The sequence below is a fragment of the Chrysemys picta genome, chromosome 10, assembly GCF_011386835.1.
Source record: "Chrysemys picta bellii isolate R12L10 chromosome 10, ASM1138683v2, whole genome shotgun sequence".
In the NCBI taxonomy this organism is placed as follows: domain Eukaryota; kingdom Metazoa; phylum Chordata; order Testudines; family Emydidae; genus Chrysemys; species Chrysemys picta.
Genome location: NC_088800.1, coordinates 33,269,384 through 33,293,295, shown reverse-complemented (window position 1 = coordinate 33,293,295; position 23,912 = coordinate 33,269,384). Strand labels below are relative to the sequence as shown.

The following is a 23,912-nucleotide window of genomic DNA, read 5'->3' as shown; positions in this document are numbered from 1 at the left end:
CTATCAACTCTGATTTTAATAAACTAATATATTTGAGATTTGCCACTTACCAACTTCCATATCATGTGTGTGGGGATTCTTCTCTTCACTGAGCCTCCAGTTCAAGAAAGCATCTCTGTTCAGGAAAGGGCATGCTAAGACTCATTGAAGTAAATGGGATTTAAGCAAATACTTAATTTAAAGCATGTTTTAAGTGTTTTCATGTGTATGTTTTGTCTAAATTATGCAGATTACACTAGAGCAAGTTCACCTTTTTTGCAGAAACGTACTTCTTGCATTTGATGCCTATTCTTAAGTTTTGTATAGAAAAGTGATTTTTGTAGAGTTACTTGAAAACTAGCTGTTGGCATTTGCTGAGAGCATTATTTATCTGTAAAGAATAAAAGGTTATGCTAATAACTTTATATGTTGCATGTCAGATTGATGTAGGGGTGTGTGTGTGTGTGTATATGTATATGTATGTATACACACACACACACACACACACACCCCACCCACCAAGTAATTGAGATTTTACCTTTTTTTGTGCCATAAAGATCTGTCTATTGGGAAAATATCTGATTTTTACCCTCTCTTTGCCACATGGTTCTACTTATAACTAATTAGCTTGGTCTTCAGTTTTATGAACATCGTTTTAACTACTATAATCTACAGTACTTGATGGAAGTTTATTTTGAGTTTGTCACACTAATTTCCTAGTTTGTAATTTCACAATTATCACTGTTACTACATTCTGTCTCAGTTTGAAGGAATACTTTTGCATAAGGCAAAATTTCCTTGTCAAAGAAAAATAACTAATTGAAAATCAGTGCTAAGATTGCTAGGATACCCTGGGTTCTACAGCAGAATGAGCTGATCTTAAAAGTAGATGATAGCTCTGAAATTTAATGAGTATACTATTACTTTTCTCTGTACAGAGTGAACTGGATGTGCCTTTTAAAATAAAGGTTGGGCAAATAGGTAAGTAAATACTTCTTACTACACAAGCTGGGATAATCTAAGCTTTCACTCTGAAGAGGAAGTTAAAGCGTAAGTCTTAATGCTGACCTGTCTTGCTCTCAACTTTCCTTATTCTTAGGCCTCGTCTACTTTGGGGGAGGGATCGACCTCAGATACGCAACTTCAGCTATGAGAATAGCGTAGCTGAAGTTGACGTACCTCAGGTTGACTTACCTCGCGTCCTCACGGCATGGGGTCAAGTGCCACCGCTCCCCCGTTGACTCTGCTTCCACCTCTCGGCGCGGTGGAGTACAGGAGTTGACGGCAGAGCGATGGGAATCGCTTTATCGCGTCTACACTAGATGCGATAAACCCATCCCTGAAAGATCAGTCACTACCTGTTGATCCCGCGGGTAGTGTAGATGTACCCTTAGAGTTCCCTTAAACTGATCTTTGAGTGCTTGATTTCCATGACTGATTTGCTGTGTAGATGTCTTAACATTGATTCCATAGCAAGTGTTGAAATCTTGCCTGAATGACAATAAAATCCTGTTCTAGCATACCTCTGCATGTCATTCCTGAAAAACCTGTCAGTAGGGATCTTGCTAGCAGATATGTGGGGTCAAACTTGAGAACTGGTGTGGACAAGCTGAATATGAAAATGTTTTCTTTTCATATACATTAGGTACATTATTCCTGGTAGTGGTTACCAGTATATTAACACTGTGCTGCGGTAAAGAACCCACTGCAGCAATATATGCCTTGGTAATGGTCCCACCCTCTGATATGGAGATGTCTGAACCTGAACGCAGATCTTTAATGTTAAATTTTTTCCCTATATATTCTTATCACTTAAATAGCTTTTAAAAATTGTTCCCAGACCCAGGGTATTACAGCGTTGTCTGTTTCTGAGTAACTCCTCACCCACCCCAATTTTAGTCCTTTTTTAGTAGTTGCTACTGCTTACATAGCCTGAGGCTTTTGGGGCTCTGGAAAAGTGAAGGGATGTACTTCTCAGAAGTTGTCAAAACTAGAAATGCTCATGTGCCACTGAGGTAACCAAAAGTGGACATCTGCTAAATGCCTGCTTTATCTTACAGTATCAATAATATTTTTCAGTGTTTGAAATTTAGTGCAAAATAAATTAAGCTCTAGGCTTATTCAATTTTTTGCTTTGTAGCATAAGAAGCTGAATGTGTATTGTATTTTGGTCTGTTTAGATAAACTTACTCTGAAGATTCCTTGGAAGAATCTGTATGGTGAGGCAGTGGTTGCAACTCTAGAAGGCTTATATCTGCTCATTGTTCCTGGAGCAAGTAAGTCATCAAATCATAGTGAAATAGAATAATTCATGATGCAAGAGAAGTAAAACTACTACTATCTGATGATGCTATATGGATAAGTACAAAATGGAACTGTTAACTAATGTAAGTTACTGGTAATGTAAGTTAGTTTCCAGAGAGAAACATTATTAGAATACTTTATTTTTAGCCAAATATTGGCAAGTGAAGAAACTTGTTGCTTTTACAGGCTGCCTTGTCCCTACATTTGTTTCCCTATCCTTTGTCAACCAAAAACCCTCTTAAACTTGCTTATCCTATCTTCTATAGGTTTTTTCCAGAATGGACTAGTTTAACAGGCTGTAGACTTAGGCTACATCTACACTAGAAGCACTAGAGTGGTGCAGCTACACTGCTGTAGCGCTTCTGGTGAAGACGCTCTAATCTGATGGGAGAGAGCTCTTCCGTCGGCTTAATTATTCCATCTTCCACAAGAGGTAGTAGCTATGTCAGCGGGAGAAGCTCTGTATACACTGGTGCTTAGGTCAGTATAATTTACATTGCTCAGAGGTGTGGATTATTCATACCTCTGAGCGACGTAAGTTATATTGAAGTAAATTATAATGTAGACAAGGACTATGAATTTATCCTTTTACAGGAAACCTTGTCTAACTTCTAACCATTGAAAACGGTAAGCTTCTTGATCTTGCATTTTTTCTCTGAGGATGTGATTAATTTCCATGATCCTTAGCTACATTATTGGTCTTATGAAACTTAAAATTTCTGATCTTGACAGGAAACTCAGTAAATTCCTAGATCCTTAAATGCTGGTTTAATAGAACTTATAACCTTCACTGTCTAATTTTTTACCAACTGCACTTCAGTGGAAGAGTTTTAATTCTCTTAAATCATAACTGTCTCATTGATTTCATAAACCTACCAGTGCAACTTGTAAGATCAGTAAGTTTGTCAGTTCCATTATCCTTACATTTCTCATAGAACTTTAGAAGCTCCATGATTTAGTGGGTCTGGTGCATGAAGAACTCAAAAGAAATAGAAATAGCTGCGTTTGATGGCACATGGAGCTTGTATCTTAGAGATTCATATGAGTTGCCAATTCTGCAGGCTTCTGAGTGGACCTGTCAGAGTATCGAGAAGGACTTGTGGACCTTGTGAAGTCCACCAGCTATGTTGCATAGTGTAAGACCTGTGAGCCATTGACAGGAGGATTCACAGAGGTTTGAATTTTGTCATCTTGTTTGTTGTGCTTCAAAATGCGATAAAAAAGTTTGGAAAGATTAGCGTTTTATCATAAATGTTGAAAAACGTTTATTTCTCTATACACACAGAAGCTGACGAAAAAGCATGTCCATCAGTGATAACTGAAATTTATAAGTAGGCAAAATAAAAAAAAATGCTGCTTGAGAAATTCTTAGTTTGATTTAAGCATATTTACTTAGTATTGTTTGACATGTGATGTTGACAATTTGTGGTTTAACAGTTTCAATTTTTTGAATCTCAACATCTACAGTCATTAAATAATTGTCTGACCCCTTCATTGTCTGATGCCCCTTCATAATTTCCTGCAACTGTGAAAATTTAAATAGATAAAAATAGAAAAAAGTTCAAAAGCCATAATTTTGCACGTTTGAAAATTTATAATGACACTCTAAAAAATGCCTAAAGAAAATTGATATCCATCAAAATTATATTAAAATATCTAATTCTGACAAGCTTCTTCATAAATCCTGAGATGAATAATTTGGTGCTGATGGTAATTCTTTTTCAGAAGATTTTGCAAAACAGATAAATCTGGTCATGAAGGATTTCAGCTATAACACTTGTGCAACATATTTATTTAAAAGGTCCACACCTATAGACAGGTCGAAATGGGTCTGAAGGCCCACCCTTGTAAGAGTCCTTGAGGGAATCTATAATGTGGCCATCTTACTTTGACAGCTAGCTCAAGTAACACCTGTGAAATTTATAAGCTCCCTGTATTACAGCTTGTCTACACACACATCTAGTCCTGTTTCAAAGAGGATGAGGTCAAAGTGTGTTAACAGTTAGTCCATGGCAAGCTAGTGTAGGGTAGATTCATGCCCCAGCTTGCTGTGATCTAAATGTTTGTGTAGACAAGCCTTTGGGTTTCTTGTAAGCTTCGTATTAGTGAGTATTAGATACGAAGTATTTATTATGATTTAATTCATTTGTATTAATTATGAGTTTATATTAGTATGCTTTTATTTAATTTGTGTAGTTGTATGTTGAATTAAACATGAAATCTCTCTTAATTTTTGTCTTCTAGGCATTAAATACGATGCGGAGAAGGAAGAAAAATACTTGCAGGATAATAAGCAAAAAGAACTATCAAGAATTGAAGAAGCTCTGCAAAAATCAGCAGAGAAAGGTACTGTATGTGTACAAAACTAATTAAAAGTTTTGGGGACTTAGACAATACTGTAGAAGTAAGAGAAACCTCATTCTGTGACTGACTTCACAAGTGGTACAGCTCAACATTTTAATTAACTGGTGTAATTTTCATGCTTTTAAAAATAATAATTTCTGTAAAACTTAAAGTAAGAGATGTAATCCTGTGTGTTTACTCTCTAGTTACTTATTTTGTAACTTCCATTAGAAATGTGAAGTTGAGTATCTGATATACAATATATGCCTTACCTCAAACAATAGCAAAAATGTAGATCTTGATGCAGCTGTAGAATGACAGCCTTTTTGTTATCAAATATGTTTTAGCTGTGGATGTTGGTATATGAACATAGGTTTTGGAAATTCTTGCAAGCTGAGTTTTGTTAAGGGTAAGGAAATATTGAGCCTACAGGAAACTGGTAACTTTGTGAAAAATGCTGTAATTTTGGTGCTATAATAAGTAAACTTATATTTGCAGTTTTTAATGTTAAACATCCGATGTTTAGTTTGGTTTTGATTTGTGCTGTCACATCTGAATATTCTAGTCAGTGTTAGAATAATGGTTAATAAATAAGAGGGCCATTAAACAATTGCAAGACACAGGAAAATGATGAAGTAAAATATAATGTTGCCACTTAATTTTTGGCCTAGGTCAGTAGGGGCTGTTTTATGGATAGCTGTTTGGCTTCATGGATGGATGTTCAAATTGCAAAAATCACTAGCTTATTGGTACGTGTGCCTCCCAGTCCTGATAAAGGTCCAGGATTTAATTTAAATAGAAATGGGACTATCATCTTACCCTCTACCCTAGGTGGCCCATCTGAGTCAGGTGTGAGACTCATTAGCTGGGTAGTGTGAGTACTCTTGGACTATTGTTGCTTATATTGTGCCCGTTAAGATAAAGAGGTGACTACAATTTACAGGGGTGCAGATCATTTCACTTTCACGACAACTCTAAAGTCAGTGAAAATTAAATAACACTTAAAAACATCTTTAGAAATAACTTTGGAGTACAGTCTCTGAAAATTCAACACATAATTTTCACGCTTTATTCTCTTGTTCCTGTTTTTTGTGCTACTTTGAAATGCAAGCTAATGCTTTCCTTAAACTGCACATGTTTGGCTTCCATTTACAGTGAAGAGAAAAGCCCTTATTCATTGCACATGTTCTTCTAATATTCCAGGAACTGTAGAATTCATGGTGAATTCATGTAATACTGATTGACAATCTTTTATCACTTATGTCCATTTGGCCCAAAGAATCATATGCATAAATAAAAATGATCAGAGTTACAGACTTGACTACTACATAAATTACAACTGCTGCTCATAAGATCAGCAGAACTATGGTAGAATGGGGCAATAGTGCCAGAAAAATTAACAATTGCCTATTTTCTATGTTATGCACTTAATTCATCTTATAATACTGTTTAATGTGCAGCTTTCTGAGGGAAGGCATCACACTGTTTTATTACTACAGAACCAGCTGATGCTGTCTTGGTAACTGGATATAATTAGGGTTTGTTTATGCATTTGGAACAGGAATACTGTTTAAGAAATTATGAAAGATGAGACTTTCATAATGGCTATGACAATCAGTAAATCATTTGTATTAGAAGGGTTTGATTGGACTACAGAAATGTAAAGTATTACATATATTATTTAATTAGTAGCTTGATTGTTTCATGAAAAGACACTAGCTCTGAGATTCTATGTTGTGTCTCTAAGAGGTGCAGCCCTGAATTTGCAGTCTGGGGGAAGGGAAGGCCAATGAGGTTTTAAGATGCCTTTGTGCCATCCTGATCCTGGGCTGTTCTGGGAGTTGGAGAGGCTCCTGTTGTATCTTAGGCAGCACTGGGGGCCTGTCTAAATTATTGTATATCCTATGGAGCCCTATGGGTGGTACTGGTGCCTGGAATCTCTCCAGTGCTGTAGCCTTGCTTCTGGCATGCTCCTTCTGCCCCTGACGCAACTCCTCTTCTGGAGCTTGCCAGTGGCTGATTGAGCAGAAGTATTACAACTGTCTTGCTGAATGAATCTCCTTGACTGCAGCTAGGGTACAAGGCTTTTAGGGCTCATTTATGCCACTCTGGACCTTTTACACAGCGTAAAGGGCCAGAGTAGAGGAGTGAATCTCATCCCATAGATGTTGTTCCTTCAGTGATATACAGTGTACCACAGATCCAGTGAATATGTATTTAAGAGCCCATGGGAGTATATCAAGGAGAGAAGTGACTGTTCTTTGGGGTGTACGTGGACTCTTGGCTCTCAACATGCTTTTCATCAAGATGCTTTTCTATTTGCTAGTGTACATGGCAAAAATAATTTTAAGTGAGAAGCCTATTACTCCCTAGTTACACATTAAGAGAAGCTCTTCATTGGCTTAAAAAAACAAAAACAACTGGTGATTTTTAGAAGTAGTACTTAAACTCATACCCAGTTTCCATGTAGTTATATAGCTAGAGAACTCTTGCCCAGTTACAACAGTCAACTGTTATATGCCACTTGTGGGGAATGCCAGAACGCTCTGGGGTACAGTTCACATGGACATCAGTTTACATGAGCGTATTTATTGGACAAGCTTTACAGGCTGGCTGTTTAAGCCTGACACTTTTGGTTTGAAACTGGAGCTTTCCTTCTCCAAGGTGAGCTGTCTGCCAAGGCTGATGAATCTCAGCCGCCCTGTGAAGACTTACTTTAAGCTGGTCTTTATTTGCCTTGACATCCTCGTCATAGGGCCTAGGTGGCATTTGACAGAGGCAGCCAAGCAACCAGCTATCTCACCATTCCCTGCTGAGAGGTGTTGCCAGTTGGTCTGCAACTGCTTCTTAAATATTTGCAGCTGTCCTGCATACGTGCAGGACGTTCCCCTATCAGCCACAAAAGGGCACACTTGATAGGAGTTGGTTGCTCCATTCCAGAAGTTACATAGCTAGAAAAGTGACACGCAGTGTTTTTTGGTGATGTGGGGAGAGGAGGAAGGAGACAGACCACCTTTGTATATAGGTGTGTTGGGTATTAGATAAAGAATTAAAGAAAATGAGACTTGTATATCATGGGCAATACAAAAAACTGCCAAAACCTTTGCCCATTGTGTTACCAGCGTTAGCTTAAAACTACTTGCATATGTGTTAAAAAACCAAAATTTAAACAAGTAATTTACATGCATAAAAAAGCAAGTTTTTCAAATAAATCACTTTGCAATGTCTACATTTATCTTCTAATATCAGGAAAGGATTATCCTTGTATTTACATGGTATGTAAATCTGCTTTGACGTTTAAAGATTTCGTTTGTTCTGAAATTTGAAAGTAGATTTCCTTTAAAAATTGTGTTTTTGGTTATTGCTGACATGTGGATCAAGGCACTCATTCAGGAGACACCATATATGGCTTGGAGAGCTTTGTTTGCAAGGATAACAAGCCTGGTGGGTATGCATGGTTCATTACCTTCTTCCTTTTAAAAAAAAAAAAAAAAAGCTTATTGTATCATTGACAGTATCAGAACTCACATACTTGATTGGCAAGCAGTGAAATTTAGGAGGTTTTGGAAACAAGATATTAAGTAACATGTCATTGAGAGAAAGCTGAAAATAACATACTATGTTACTTGAATGTTATGAGAGTCCTGCTTTCAAAAGAAAGATAAATAGAAAACAGTGAAGTCTGGTTCTACTCTCAAGTGTCTCTAAAAACAGTATTGTTGATTTTCTCAAGGAACATTCAAAGACACAGATGGCAGTTGGGCACCCAAATCCCATTGACTTAAAGTGGGAATATCTCGCCCGCTATTGGTGCCTTTGAAAACTTCCCCATCAATTATCATTATACTGTATTCTAACCATGTTAACAGTTCAGACAGACCTTAACTATTTCAAGGCCAAGCTGTACTACTGCCTTAATAGTGCAGCCAGTCTTCTTTCATGAGGTGGCCATTAATCGGCCAAGTCCTTAGCTGTTGCAAATGGGCATAGTTCCATCAAAGCCAATGAAACTAAGTGGATTTGCACCAGTTGAGGGTCTGGCCCCATGTTTCTTGTAATGCGAGATGACATGATCATGTTTTGTGTCCTCATGTAACCATGTTATTTAGCTGAAAGGTGCTAGAGTCATATGATGTTTGATTAATTCAAGGAAGTTGCCATATATTAGTTGAACTTCTTAGAGTTAGTTTTTTGTTTTTAATGCAATCCATTTGCCTCTCTCCCACTGCTACCCCAAATAAGTCAGTTTTTGTCTACTTAACCTTGAGGCTGTTGAGATTGGGATTGCTGGGTGACAGTGCTACACTGGTATTTACCTATTATGTTCTTTACAAAAAAGCAAGCATTTAAGACTAAGGAAATTTATTAATAAGGATTTAGGAAATATTCAACTACCCATATAAGAATTGCCATACTGCATCATACCAGTGATTCCTCTTAGCCACAGTCAGGCAGGAGACTGGACAGTAATAGATGAATTTGAGGATGGTGCAGAGAAGCCTGCATTAGACACTAGTGAAATAGCTTTTGCATTGGGGGAGTTTGTTGGTAATCTCCTCCAGCAGTTGATGGTTCATTTAAGCCCTAAATCTTCAGGGCATTAATCTCTGTTTAAAAAAAACCCAAACATCCGATCTAACTGTGGATGTTCACGTGATCTGTATGTATCTAATATCACTTAATATACTACTACGTTATCGGATGATAACATGTGACTATGGATTCCACAGGCGAATCTGGTTTTGTGTTTAAAAAAAAAATTGTATCTTGATAAGTTTTAAATGCATTTTGAAATTTCATTACATGACTCTTTGCTCTTACATTACGAGAAGGGGCCAAGTACAAGCAGATGTGTGACCTCTTTTGTACCATTAATTAATTTGTATACCTAATATATCTTCTTTTTATTGCTGTATCTCTTGAAACTAAACAGTCCTTTTACAGAAATCTTTCTGTGCTTCTAACCATGATTTCAAGAAATATATCTCTTTCTGCACTTAGAGATATGGTGATCAGATCAGAACATACCGTAGTATTTAAGGTGTAGGTATGCCATTAGTCTTTATATAACGGCTTTTTAGTATTTTCTAGCCTATATTTTTTATGTAGCCTAGCAATTCCCTCCCCCCCTTTTTTTATTTTTATTTTAACCACCACTGTGTATTAAACAGATAGGAGAGATTTTAATTGAGCAGTCCCCAGTGATGTCCAAACTCTTTTCCCTGTATGTGGCTAAAGTTGATGTAGAACCAAGCAACATGTAAGAATATTTGAAGTTAATCCTTGTAGCAAGCATTAACTAACATTAGTCAGCAATGGACTTTTCTGTCAATAAACAGCAACTTTGTTAAAGCTGACTGAATTTCCTTAATCTATTGTAGCCTTGATTAACTTAGATATATTTTTAATTACAAAATTGGTAACCACACTGTTCATCCTCTTTCCTGGATCATGAATAAATATATCAAACACTAATAAAAGTACAAAAACATTTGTTTTAATGTGGTTAGTTGAAATTGTCCATTATTACAGTTCTCTGACTTAGTGGCTACTTAGATCACTCTTAGCACTGTGCACTTGATATATTTTTCCTGAAAAAGAAGCAGGTAGCATAACCCTACTATTATAACCCCAGAAACACAACTATATAAAGCTGGAGGTAATGTTGAGAGAACGTATCAGTCATTTAAAGGTAAAAGAATTACAAGAATATTTTAACTATCCCCAAAATGATAATTTATTAACTCAGGAAATTCAGAATTAAGGTTAATGTTAAAAGCAAACAGATCCAGAATTCTAGCAGACAGCCTTAATTCTGATGTTTTGATGTCATAGGGCTGATGGAGGGGGAAATGAAAGACTAATTTTTGAAAAACTATTTTAATCTAATCTGGGAGCACAAACAAAGCTACTAAGGAAAGAATATTATTTATTTTGGCTCAGTTACTTCATTACTTGACCTGGAAAATGGACCAGTGCACTTTTTATATTTAAATTAAGGGGGCCAAAATGGCAAGGAACAAATGAAGAATCATTTTTACAAGATACTGGAATTTGCCTTCAGTTGTGAAAATTAGCCAGAGGCTAAAAATGAAAATTTTAAGTTTTCTTCCTGGAGCATATGTCTAGTTTTCAAAAAGTGTCAATTTCCTCTCATGTTTTACTATTTTAACACTTGAAAACTGCTTTTTACAAGTCAATGTCAAATTCCACCAAATATCTGTGTGGTGTAATTTTTATTTATTTATTTATTTTTGGTAAGCAGGTAAAACAGTGAAACTGCAAAAATTTCAGAAAGGAACCTCTTTGAAGTTTTTTTTATATCAAAAATATGTCAGGTCAGTTTTCAGGGTACATTCTAGTTGTCAATGGGAGGATTTTTGGCAGTGGTTGAGTTTAAAGCAGGGGCTGGCAAAGTATGGCCTGCGGGCCAGTTCGGCCCACCAGCCATTTTAATCCGACCCTCGAGCTCCTACTGGGGAGCAGGGTCTGCTACTCAAACGGTTAGGTTTGGCAATGAGTGTCTATATCCTTAGTGTATGTTTAAGGTTGCAGCCAACTTCCCCAATAGCATCCTATGATGCAATCTTAACTACGGAGAGGATGCAACCTCCCCATGATGGAGAGAAGTTAAACAATGTAACTAAGAAATACATTTTTCAAGAGATAACTAATATACTCCATTTCCTCCTGGAAAGTGTCAAGTCCTGGTGGTAGAATTAAAATTCATTTACTTACTAATTCATTAGCCTTAACAAGAGGCTAATGTAAGTGTTTCAAGGCACAAAACCATGACAGCACAAATTATTACAGAGCTCAAACAAATTCCTGGAAAGTCATCATCTATTGTCCTGTACAGTGAAGTAATGTAATTCAATGACTTCAATGGCAAAACTTCAATCTCAGAAATATGAGATGGAAGATGAGTTTCAGTAAATTTAAATAGATTTATTTAGAAGCCATTATTGTGCATTGAAATAGCATGTTTAAACTTGAATCTCAAAGGATTAATATGTATACATGGTACACTGGGTGTGTATTTTGCCTTACCATTCTTAAAATGATGATACAAAAAGCATGGAAAAATTATTTTCGTGTTCTTCATTTGATCAGTGTAAGAACAGCAGGGATAAATGCACAACGGACGTACAATGAATAGCTCTCACTGAAACCATTTTAACCTGTGTTTTGTGACCCCGCGAGACAGGAGTGGACTTGATGACCCATCCATATGTAAATGTCTGTTATTCTCCACTCAGTGCATTTAAGTAACTGCTTGAAGTATTGTATTGGTTCAGCTTTTTGTGTCTTTGTCGATTGGACCAAAAAATAACTGTCAGAGGCCATTTAAAGGATGACAGTTTTGGATGCTAACAGGTACACCTTTCACATGTGGAATTCTACTACCCTTTTTCAGAACAAAAACATTGTTTCTCTACTTGTGAATTTTGTTTTGTCTCATCACATGTTTAATTGCTCCTACAATATCTTAAATTAATTACATATGGTCATAGTGAATCCTGATGTGTATGTTATATGTGGACATGCATATGTTTTTAAGCATTAAACTTCCCTCTCTCCCCCCGAGTATAACATCCAAAAAGCTTGAAAACTGATACTAAGGAACAAACACAAAGAAAATTCAAACTTTCATTTGATTACAACTGACATTACCATGTTCAACATATACCTCATGATTTTTAGTGTATAGGTTTGGGGCTGATGTGACATAGCAGAGAAGAGAAAGATTAGTTTAGTAAAGTTAAAATCTGATAGTGTAAAAGAGAAGCATAAAAATCCTGCTTGAATAATTCATATAAGAACCATTTTTATGTGGACTTGTGTGCCTATGTATAGAACTGAAAGATGAGAGAGAATTGGAAACAGATGATAAAACATACAGAATAGCATGTTGCTTCACTGAGTGAATTTGAAATATTTTAAAGGTTTTGAAGAAAGGCAACTGTTTAAGATGTGTCATTTTTCTTTTTAGAAAGCCAGTTACCTACGTTTCCTCATTTTCCTTCTTACCTTTACTTGCTTTGTAATTTTACTAACTTGAATTTTATCCTTTTCTCACAAAATTGCCTGCATTGAGAAGGACGTAAGCGTAAAAAGCATAAAAAGCATTTTAAGAAACCCTTTAAAAGTCATGATCACTCAAAAGGTGGGTACAATGTAGCCTTCTACATTGCATATTTTATTTGCTATTTAGTTTTTAATAGCAAATGGGAAAAACACAGACTTCCAGGGCCAAATTCTTCTCCTCCATTGTACAGCTGGAGTAATGCTATTGATTTCAGTGTAGTGAAAATTTAGATTAACAGGCTTTATTGCAAAATTTGGCCTATCCTCTGCACATAAAACTTCAGTAAAATTCAAGCTGACTGTTGAAAAAGAAGGCACAAGATTTTAAAACAAGGATTTTTTTTTCTTTGTGTGTGTCACACTATTTCATAACGTGAAAATAGTTGTGGTCATATATCAAGAGGCTTCTGATGCCCACATGACATTGATGGCACAACAGGAAAGCATTGTTTTTCTCAACTCCACTTTTGTTAGCATTTGTTATAAATAAATGATATGCTAAACTCCAAATAGAGTTATTGTAGGCAGATAAGCTATTACAAAGCATATAGAGAATAGAATTCACATCCTCTGATATTAATGTCAGTGCTGAGGTCCTCTCTTTTTCTTTGTTATTGATTGATTGTACACAAAGCAATAAATATGAAGATTTTCAAAGGCACGAGAGGCAGATAGTTTCCCATCCCTTACTGAAAGTCAGTGGGAGTTTGGGAGCCTGTTTCAGATGGATTAATTAGAGAGGACGGGGTGGGAAATGGAAGGTACGTTCTTGGGTATTTGGGGATTATTTTTCATACCTGGGAGGATCTAGGTGGAAATGTGCAATATATAAACAAGAGGTGGAAAATGAATGATGAGTAGGTGGTCTTGTCATACAATTTTTGCTTGCACACATTTCTGCTCAAAGTTGCTGATGATTGGTTTGTTTATTTGTGATTACTTGCTTTCCATTGAGTGAGCAGTGTCATCATCCACCTTCAGTAACAAGACACGTGCATTTTTCCATTTTTGAACAAAATGCTACTTAACTTTGATGTCTGAGGCTTTTTTGAGATGCAGATATCTTCACTTTTCTCTTGAAGTGAGCTATATAGTGTATGTATACTTGGCATCATATAGCTGATGTTTGTATGTGTACAATTCATAATAACTATATATTCTATATTTAAGGACAAATGTATGCATAAAATAGTTAAGTCTTCAAGATTAAGCATTCAAAAATCAGGTGGGGCTATATGTGCAACCTTAAGTGTAGCCTTAACCCTTGTCACTTATTTAAGAATTTGATTTAAAAAAAATATTTTCTACAGATAATATCCATGTTTCTTTTTAAGCATTTTCCCCAGTTTTTTGTCTGTTTACATTTTCACAGTTGTGGGAAATTATAGGGGGAGTCAGACGGTGGGGTGGGGGGCACACAATTATTATTTAATGACAGTAGATGTTTTGATTCTGAAAGTTGAAGCTTTATAACTGTTAAAACACAAATTGTCAACATCACATGTCAAAATACACAAAGTAAATATCCTTAAATCAAAATTTAATAAGTTCCTAAGCAGCCTTTTTCTGACTTAGCCTATCTGTACATTTCACTTTATTATTGATGAAAATATTTTTTGTCTCTTTGGGTACAGTGAAATCGACACTTACAGATAAAACTCTAATCCTTCCAAGCCTACATGTATACAGTATATGCAAATTCATGTATACAACCACTGATAGCCATGCATAGCATTTTCTTTTACAGTGTAAGAGCCTGTGTCCCAGTCAGTGAAATTACAATTACTTATAAGGTGTATGTGGAATGAGCAAGGCTTCAAGAAGCCATGTCTCATTGAATTCGTAATTGAGGGAGAGAAACACATTGACTGTGTAGCTGAGTCAGCCCTGTACACATGCACTGCAGCCTTGTTTACCTAAATCACTACTTGTAAATGGCTTTAAAAGTCTTACTTGGAAGATAGCACACTCATGTGCCAATCAGACCCTATAACTTGATCAAATCAAAACCATTTTTCACCAGTACCCTTTCAAAACTACTTTCCCTCAGTGAGGAGTATCACCTGCCAAATTGCACCTTTCTACTCTTATCTGTACCAGTGCTGTTACTGTTAAGCCATTTCTAAAGTGTTGTTTCATTATGGGTAAAGCTTGTTTTTTCAATTTCTTATTCAAAACTGGGTTTGTTCAAACTAGAAAAAAATGGCCTTTTGGCAGAGATTGGGTTTGAAAAACTTCAACCTGAAAGATGAAAGTTGATTGGTTAGAAGCATCTGGCTTTAAGTGGAAATATAACTGTAGTGCAGATCGTGTGTTGCTAACATCAGTATGGACAGAATTCTTATGATCCACAGAACACATTTTTTTATATAAAAAGATTAACAGAATGTTATGGTTGGGCAAGGGATCGGGGAAATTGTCCACTCGAGAGGGATAAACCAAAGCTGCTGCTTTTGCGTCTTCAGGGTCTGCTGCAGTTCTTAGTACAGTGTATAGTTTGTCAACTAACATAACTGTCTGTCTCTATTCACACCATATTTAATATCTGTAATTCAAACAAGTTTTTAATTGTTCCATTCTTTTGCAATTTCTCCCTTTAAGCTTTAATATTTTTAATTTGTTTTCTAAGCACAAAAGGGCTCTAAACAATTTAGACTAAAGCTTAAATGGCAATACTTAATGTGAATAAGTGTGTGAAGTTGTTGAAATGTGGTGAACGAAACTTTGTATGTCTTGTTGGGCAAAATGTAATGAATTCTGATTTTTTTTTAACTTTTTTTTTTTAAGATAAGCCAAAGGCAGAGAAAAAAGATACATTCTTGGAAAAGCTGGCAACTCAAGTTATAAAAAATGTACAAGTCAAAATCATGGGCATTCATGTTAAATATGAGGATGATGTAAGTGTCCTAAACTTTTTTTTTTTTTCTTAAACCAAATTTCAACTGAGATATCTCTCATTGTGACAATAGGCTATTTTCTATCTGCACTGTGTACTCAGTAGATCTGAAGTAAAACAGAGTTTTCAAACATCTTGAAAAAGTTTTCATGTGTTTAATACAAGCAAAACAAACAAACAAAAAGCCCTCCAGGATAACTGAAAACTTAATATCCTGTGATATATAGCTGGACTTGGCCCTCCAATTTGGACAGACAGCTGCTTTTCATGTCTTTGTATATGCAATTGAAGCTGTTCAGTGTATTACGTTCAGTGTATTATGGGAGGAACATAATAGTAGGCATCCCCCCGGAGCACTGCTTTACCGCGTTATATCCAAATTCGTGATATCAGGGTAGAGGTGTATTGAGGCTTAGAAAAATGTCCTCTTATCTCAAAATAGCCTCACTTCAAGACCTATTTGAAGTGAGAAGCCTTTAAAAAGCAGAATGATGTAACCAAGACAGCTGTTGGTTGGAGAGTGTCGCCATGTGGTTTGTATGGAAAAGGGGGAATGTAGATATGGGGTGTGGGGTAGAGGATAACAGGTTGGCTTTCACCAACTAAAAGAGAGAGTTTGAATTCAATATTAGATGCAAGAAGAGGCTAAAACTAATCCCTCTAAACTGAATGAAGGGACAGATTAATGGAAGTTTTCTTAGAAGTTCCTGCATGGTATCAGATTTATCATGGGCATAGTTAATTACAGTGAAGTGTATGTTACATTGAAGATTTAAATCCCAAGGCTACAAAATGGAGTCACTGTTTTAAGATGTCTAATGAGCTAATAGGTGTTTGTTTGCTGCATAAAATAATACAGTATTTAAATAAAATTTCCTTTTTATCCTTTTCTGTTTGTAGATCACAGATCCCCTTCGGCCACTTTCTTTGGGAGTGACATTGGGTGAACTTAGTTTACTGGTAATGTTTGTTCTAATTTATGACGAAGAACGTGGTTACAGGATTTAGAACATAATGCAGACTTGCCGAACAGATTCGTAAACAGAATACTTGGATCTGTTTACTTAAAGCTGTGCATGTAGTTGAAAATAAAAACAAACAAACAATTACTGTCTATACAAATATTATTCATGTTTTGGTGGTTAAACATGGGCTGAGAGACTGTAGGGGAAGGACTGTCTGTGGCCTAGTTTGTCACTTGACCTCATGCTTCAGCTCATCTGTGTAACTGGATAGAAGGAAGAGTTTAATGCTGATTTTGCATTAATCTGTCCTGGGTAAAATAGGAGAAACAATTCCATGTTGCAGTACTACTCTGAACAATTTTTTTCTAGGTCAGCTACTAGGTACAAGGAATTCATAGAAAATACAAGTGCAGTCAGTACTAGTTAACTAGAAAACATCTACAGGAGAAGAGAGAGAATCATATATGGATATTTTTGCTTAATACTTTGTGCCCTCTCTGATGTTCAGTAACACTTGAAAAATGCAAAAACAAATGTAACTTTCTTTGTATCATGGATCTGTTGGAGAGGCTTAACGTTTTGGTATTAGATGAAAAATCTAGAACAGTATTCTGTGAGTTCTGTAGAGATGGAAGCTGGGATTGTGAAAAGCACTTGGCATTGGCTGCAGTGTAAGCAAAGTTAGCTCAGCACTGAGGGCTTTTAAAATCCCCAGCCTTAATCTTCGTATTCATGTTACGTACACATAGGTCCCAAATCTACGGTGGGAGGGATAGCTCAGTGGTTTGAGCATTGGCCTGCTAAACCCAGGGTTGTGAGTTCAATCCTTGAGGAGGCCATTTAGGGATCTGGGGAAAAATCAGTACTTGGTCCCGCTAGTGAAGGCAGGGGGCTGGACTCGATGACCTTTCAAGGTCCCTTCCAGTTCTAGGAGATGGGATATCTCCATTAATTTCAAATCCTAGTTCAATATCCTTTTTTTTAAAAAGGATATAATCAGCAATGTTGATTCTGGAGTGTACAGTTTGTTATTCCTTATGTATGTGAAACTTGAAATTCTTGTTTGAGGTGGCCTCTACGTACTCCCATTTGTGGGAAGCACCTTGTCTTCTGCTGCCACTGAGTTTATGGAAAGAGTTGTTCCTTGGGACCCCATGACTGGTGCCAAAGGACATTCACTTTTCTGAGATGAAATTACTGAAGTGTCATGTGGCTTGAACCACTCCAGCCTTTGCCTTCTTTTTGTGTGGTTAGCTGGTGTAAGGCCTAGAGTGGCTTCCCCCCTGCGGAGGCCAGGTTGGTTGGGTCATTATTGATCCATACATTTCCTTAATTTTTATTAAAACTATGAGGAATCTGGTGGCACCTTAAAGACTAACAGATTTATTTGGGTATAATCTTTTGTGGTTAAAAAACCCCACTTTTTCACATGCATGGAATGAAAATTACAGATACAGGCATAGATATACTGATACATGAAGAGAATGGAAGGGAGTTACCTGTACCTGTATCTGTAATTTTCACTCCATGCATCTGAAGAAGTTGGGTTTTTTTACCCATGAAAGCTTATGCCTAAATTAAACTGTTTGTCTTTAAGGTGGCACCGGACTCCTCGTTGTTTTTGTGGATACAGACTAACATGGCTACCCCTCTGATACCTGATTTTATTATTGCTCTGTAATATGGGTCGTAAGGTTTTTTGTTTTTAAGAAAACGTTTGTTGTACATCTCCTTTAAAACAAACAGCCAAACAAACTGGATCTCTAGTCTTTGGATATGAAAATTCCATGGCCAATAAAGCCTCAGCGGATCTGAATAGGAAGGGCATCGTTCAGTGAAGCATGTCATGTTCCTAAATGATGTAGGGCCAGCATACATACTGGTTTGTTCCATTGTGGAAACCTATTCCTAGATCACTTTTTGGTCACATAGCAATAGGGAGTGGAGGGTTCCATGCCTACGTCAGTGAAAAAGGCCTGAGGACGCCATTGACTATATCTGCCATCTGATTGGTTGTGTGGCTGTCTGAAACCAGAGAGATTCTGCTCCCCCGTCAGTGTCAGGCAAATCAGGATAAGTTAAGTACTGAAGAAACCAGTGCTAGGTCATGGGCTATACCTGGCTCTGAGAGCTGGGAACTGGGTGTCAGTTTCCATCAATAAATCCTTAATTTTGTACATTTAACTCTATTGTCTAAACTTGATGAACTTTGTAGCTTGACACACACAAGTTTAGCCTTACATGAACACCATTCAACCCTTAAAAATGTATAACTCCTAAAATGATTTATATTTAAACATCCACAATTCTATATTATAGAGAAACTAGTTTTAAACATATTGGGTTATGTAAGTCTTAAAATCCCTTTATGGTAAAAGGTATCAATATTTTTTTTTTTAAAGAAAGTTATGTCTAAGGCACTGTTGAGCCTTGTAAATGCGACAAGGTGTTGAAACATGAAATACATCAACATAAGTGGTCAAACTTTCAAAACCAGCCAATAAAATTTGTTTGCAAAATTTGTCCACAGGACATATATATACAGAACAAGCTATTTTGGCTTTCATTGTTTAAATATATGTTAAGTGTTGTAATGTGAAGTTATCTGTTAAAAAGGATTTAAAAAAAATCATTGAAATAAATGTTACATAATGAATTTAAGATGGTTTTATGGAGAATAATTTCTAATGTTTTTCAACTTCTAGACAGCCAATGAAAACTGGACACCTTCCATTTTAAATGAAGCTGCAAAAATCATATACAAGGTAATATGTCATTCATTATTTCAGTCAGTTCATTACTACTTGGGTCTGGAGTGAAAACTGGGCCAAAAATATCCACTGATAAATTAACTCAATTCAATAGTCCATGAAAGGGTGGGTGGGGGGAACATACCGGTTTAATGAACCAAAATAAGGAAATCATGGTGCTTTAACTTGTTTTTATTATATTACTTTGTAGCTCTTCATTCCCTATGCCGTTATTTTTCAGTTCTTTTTCCTTTTTATAACTAGTGAGAAGTAGAACCATGATCACTGCTTAAAATACAAGGCATTTGTTTTCAACTGTGTGTGTAAATGGGGTTCTCATACTAAGCACAAGCAGCAAGCTGTTCATTAAATGAACTCTAAGATATTGTTAACCTCGTGCAGATTCCAGCTTTCTTACTCAAGGAATCAAATATTGGCCTCAAAAAGCAAATTTAACCAGACACACCTTGCATTCATTTTTTTACCCTCACAAATAGACTTCAAGTACAGAAGTAGGAAAAAAAGGCCAGATTTTTGAGCAACACATTTAAATCAAATTTGGCAAAAAGAAATAACCCTCATTTTGATGGTATTCACATACACTGAAAGCTTATTTAATAAATACAGAAGTTGTATTGTTTATTTTTCATAAATTGCGGAATCCATTGAGTTTTGTTTACTTTGCAGCTCCTGCGTCTTGATTGCCTCAGTGCCTACTGGAACGTGGGTAGCGAGATGTATTATCATGGCTCCCGTGAACAAATATTGGTAATTTAAAAGGCTGCATACAGAAAATGGTTATATGATATAAATATTCTACTACTAGGATAAACTTATCGCGGGAGATTTCAAATGCAAAAATAGAAATTAGGTGCTTAACTCCCAATTCTGATGTAAAAATCTCCTTTGTAGTGTGTATTATGCTCTGATCATTAAGGAAATTTTTAGGCAAAGCCAGTAGAGCTGGTTGACTGATTTTTATTCCCCCCACTCCCTTCAATTATCTAATAAAATCATGAATGTAGGAACTGATCCTGTTAATATTTACTAGTTGTTCTGCTGACGGTTGAGCATTTGATCCCCACTGATTTGTGAGATCATAAACACTATCAAGTACTATGACTGTAGAATTCATAATGTTGGCTCATTCATTATAGTTTCTTATCTCATATATGATTATTTGTATTCAGAAATTGATTGTGGGCTACCTACTTTTTTTCTCATTTAGCAACTTAATTTGGGCTTTGTGTTGGTTTCTCCATTCATAGAGTTTTTAATTTCATTATGGTAGCACCTTAAATCTGAATCAGAGATCAGGACTCTTATATTACACTCGCTTCACAGGGTAAGCTAGCCTGTAAAAAGGGTTGGGAAGGAGATGAGTGTTGAAGTCATGTGTCAAGGATCATGTGACTAAACAAGGCCTGCCGTTGCGGATAAGAGAAGACTGGTGAGCAGTCATAAGTCCTAGGAGCAGTAGACCTTGGAGATCACAAGAAGAAGATAGCAGGGAGAAGAGACCTGGGAGTCAGCTCTCCATCAAGAGTAGGAGGACAGCCAGGAGGGTTGGCAATGTAGAAAGAGGCGTTGGGAAGAAGCAGGACAGGTTAATGTTTTAGAGGCAAATAATCTGTTGTTTAGGGTTCCCATAGTAAAAGGTGGATGTGGGTTTTCCAGTGCTGTTATATTGGAAGGGATGATGGAGAGACTTATGCTGCCACCTAGTGAAGTAATATACTAACACCTATGAAAAAGGGGAGCATGAAGACACTGGCTAGTGCCCGAGGGAAGGGGACTGCTGAGAGTGTATTGTGAAAGACAAGACAGACTCTTGAGGAGAAAGGGCATATCCCAGCAAGTCTGGGATAGAATATTAGTTGGTTTGGACTTGAGATTTACTCTGGAAGGAGTGGGCTTTTTGTAAGTTAGCTGGAATCATAGAATATCAGGGTTGGAAGGGACCTCAGGAGGTCATCTAGTCCAACCCCCTACTTAAAGCAGGACCAATCCCCAGTTAGGTTTTTGCCCCAAATCTCTAAATGACCCTCTCAAGGATTAAACTCACAACCCTGGGTTTAGCAGCCAATGCTCAAACCACTGAGCTATCCAAGACAGCAACCTGACCACTTTGAAAGCCAGGAGAACATTTAAGAGAGGGAAAGTGAGGCAGTGGATGGGACCAAAGCCAGACCCAGGTCCCAGCTACACTAGTGTTAGTAGTCCATTGCCGACTATGATGACAATATTGTCACAGTTCTCATCTATGGCTACAAATAACAAAGATATTCCCTGCCCCAGGGATCTCACAGTTCAGGTGTTGGATAGGATGTGACATATCAATACAACCAAATAAAGCAGGGTGGGAGTAGACCTAACAACACTTAGGTTGAGCATTAAACTGGACGCCTATGTTTGCAGCTTGACTAACCACTGCCCGATGGAAGTGACTTGTAGCCATCGCAGTAGAGAGTTTTAGAGGAGGCATTTGAAGGATGATAAGGTGGTGATTTACAGATTTTTGTTCCCCCCCCCCCCCCCCCCGTCATAAGATTCAGTATTAACAAAAAGATGGAGAGACTTGAGGGAAAAGCAGACAACTGCATGAACAAGGCTGCCATTGTTGGCAAAGGAAAGATAAAGATCAACAGCTCGATAAGTTGGTATATATGAAAGATAGGGGGAGGCTAAACAACAATGGGCTTTAAAGATAAACAGAAGGAACTAAGGCCTGGTCTACACTATGGGTTTAGGTCGACTTTAGCAGCGTTAAACCGAATTAAGCCTGGACACGTCCACACAACAAAGCCCTTTCTTTCGACTTAAAGGGTCCTTTAAACCGGTTTCTTTACACCACCTCCGACGAGGGGATTAGCGATAAAACCGGCCTTTGCGGGTCGGAATTGGGGTAGTGTGGACGGAATTCGACGTTATTGGCCTCCGGGAGCTATCCCACAGTGCTTCATTGTGACCGCTCTGGACAGCACTCTCAACTCAGATGCACTGACCAGGTAGACAGGAAAAGACCCGCGAATGTTTGAATTTCATTTCCTGTTTGCTCAGCATGGAGAGCACAGGTGACCACGCAGAGCTCATCAGCACAGGTAACCGTGATGGAGTCCCAGGATCGCAAAAGAGCTCCAGCATGGACCGAACGGGAGGTACGAGATCTGCTCGCCATATGGGGAGATGAAGCAGTGATAGCTGAACTCCGTAGCAGTAAAAGAAATGGAAAAGTATTAGAAAAGATCTCTAAGGCCATGAAGGACCGAGGCCATAACAGGGACACACAGCAGTGCCGCGTGAAAATTAAGGAGCTACGGCAAGCTTACCACAAAGCCAGAGAAGCAAACGGAAGGTCCGGGGCAGAGCCGCAAACTTGCCGCTACTACGCGGAGCTGCATGCGATCCTAGGGGGTGCAGCCACCACTACCCCAACCGTGTGCTATGACTCTCTCACTGGAGAAACACACAGGGAAGACGGTTCGGGGAACGAGGAAGATGAGGATGGAGGTACTGTAGGTAGCTCACAGCAGCAAGGAAGCGGAGAAACCGGTTTCCCCAACAGCCAGGATATGTTTGTGACCCTGGACCTGGAACCAGTAACCCCCGAACTCACCCAAGACCCTCAGGGCACACAGGAGACCTCTGGTGAGTGTAACTTTGTAAATATTTGTAAACATTACAAAAAAAAAAAGCAAGCGTGTTTAATGATTAATTTGCCCTGGCAATCGCGGCCAGTACATCTACTGGAAAAGTCTGTTAACGTGTATGGGGATGGAGCGGAAATCCTCCAGGGACATCTCCAGAAAGCTCTCCTGGTTGAAATGGGGTGATTTTATTAAGGGGACATTCAGAGGCGCCCGTTCCTGTTCTTCTGAACAGAAATGTTCCCCGCTGTTAACCACGCGGTGGAGGGGAGGGGTGAAGTGATCATCCCAGAGAATCGTGTGTGTGTGTGTGTGTCTGTGTGGGGGGGTGGTTTACTTGTGTTTGTGCCGCATGTTAACGGGGAAACCGCAGCCCCTCCTTTTACATTGAAAATCCATTTTAAATGGACAACCCAATTCATCCTTGATATGGGAAATGCGCTGCTGTTTGCAACCTTTCCCGCATGTTAAGAAGGTTAAAAAAGCCAAAACACTGTGGCCTACCATGGCTGCCTGCAAGCCGAAATATGCGACCTTGTAATGAAAGAGTGTACCCATTGTTCTCTAAAATGTGTCTTTTTTAACCACCTCTCCCTTCTCCTCCACCAGCTGCAAATGTTTCTCCTTCGCAGATGCTCGTGAACATTAGAAAGAGAAAACGTAGGACGAGGGACGATATGTTCACGGAGCTGCAGATGTCCTCCCACGCTGATAGAGCACAGCAGAATGCGTGGAGGCAGTCAATGTCGGAGATGAGAAAAGCCCAATATGAATGAGAGGAGAGGTGGCGGGCTGAATGGCGGGATGAAAAGAGCAAGTGGCGGGCTGAAGACGATAGGTGGCGTCAGCTTGCAGACAGACGGCAAGAGTCAATGCTCCGTCTGCTGGAGCATCAAACTGATATGCTCGAGCGTATGGTTGAGCTGCAGGAAAGGCAGCA

The 23,912-nt window shown here is 37.9% G+C and overlaps 2 protein-coding genes across 8 annotated transcripts in view; both read left to right on the top strand.

The window, feature by feature from the left end:
* Positions 1-23,912, top strand: part of VPS13C (vacuolar protein sorting 13 homolog C) — a 213,820-nt gene that overhangs the window by 8,691 nt on the left and 181,217 nt on the right. For 4 of the 7 annotated variants that reach the window (XM_065558347.1, XM_042853813.2, XM_008164092.4 and 1 more), the window contains exons 3-11: positions 918-960; positions 2,160-2,255; positions 4,528-4,629; positions 8,008-8,070; positions 12,728-12,793; positions 15,502-15,611; positions 16,511-16,570; positions 19,281-19,340; positions 20,013-20,093. In XM_065558347.1, the coding sequence (XP_065414419.1) occupies positions 15,582-15,611; positions 16,511-16,570; positions 19,281-19,340; positions 20,013-20,093 (231 nt within the window). In that variant the 5' untranslated portion in view covers positions 918-960; positions 2,160-2,255; positions 4,528-4,629; ... (1 more) ...; positions 12,728-12,793; positions 15,502-15,581. The remainder of the gene's footprint in view (positions 1-917; positions 961-2,159; positions 2,256-4,527; positions 4,630-8,007; positions 8,071-12,727; positions 12,794-15,501; positions 15,612-16,510; positions 16,571-19,280; positions 19,341-20,012; positions 20,094-23,912) is intronic. The other 3 variants (XM_042853814.2, XM_005285023.5, XM_024101840.3) reach the window with 2 other exon arrangements.
* Positions 22,411-23,823, top strand: LOC135973743 (myb/SANT-like DNA-binding domain-containing protein 2). Its single transcript, XM_065558349.1, has 2 exons — positions 22,411-22,973; positions 23,582-23,823. The coding sequence occupies exons 1-2, from the start codon at positions 22,436-22,438 to the stop codon at positions 23,746-23,748; spliced, it is 705 nt and encodes a 234-aa protein (XP_065414421.1). The 5' UTR covers positions 22,411-22,435; the 3' UTR covers positions 23,749-23,823.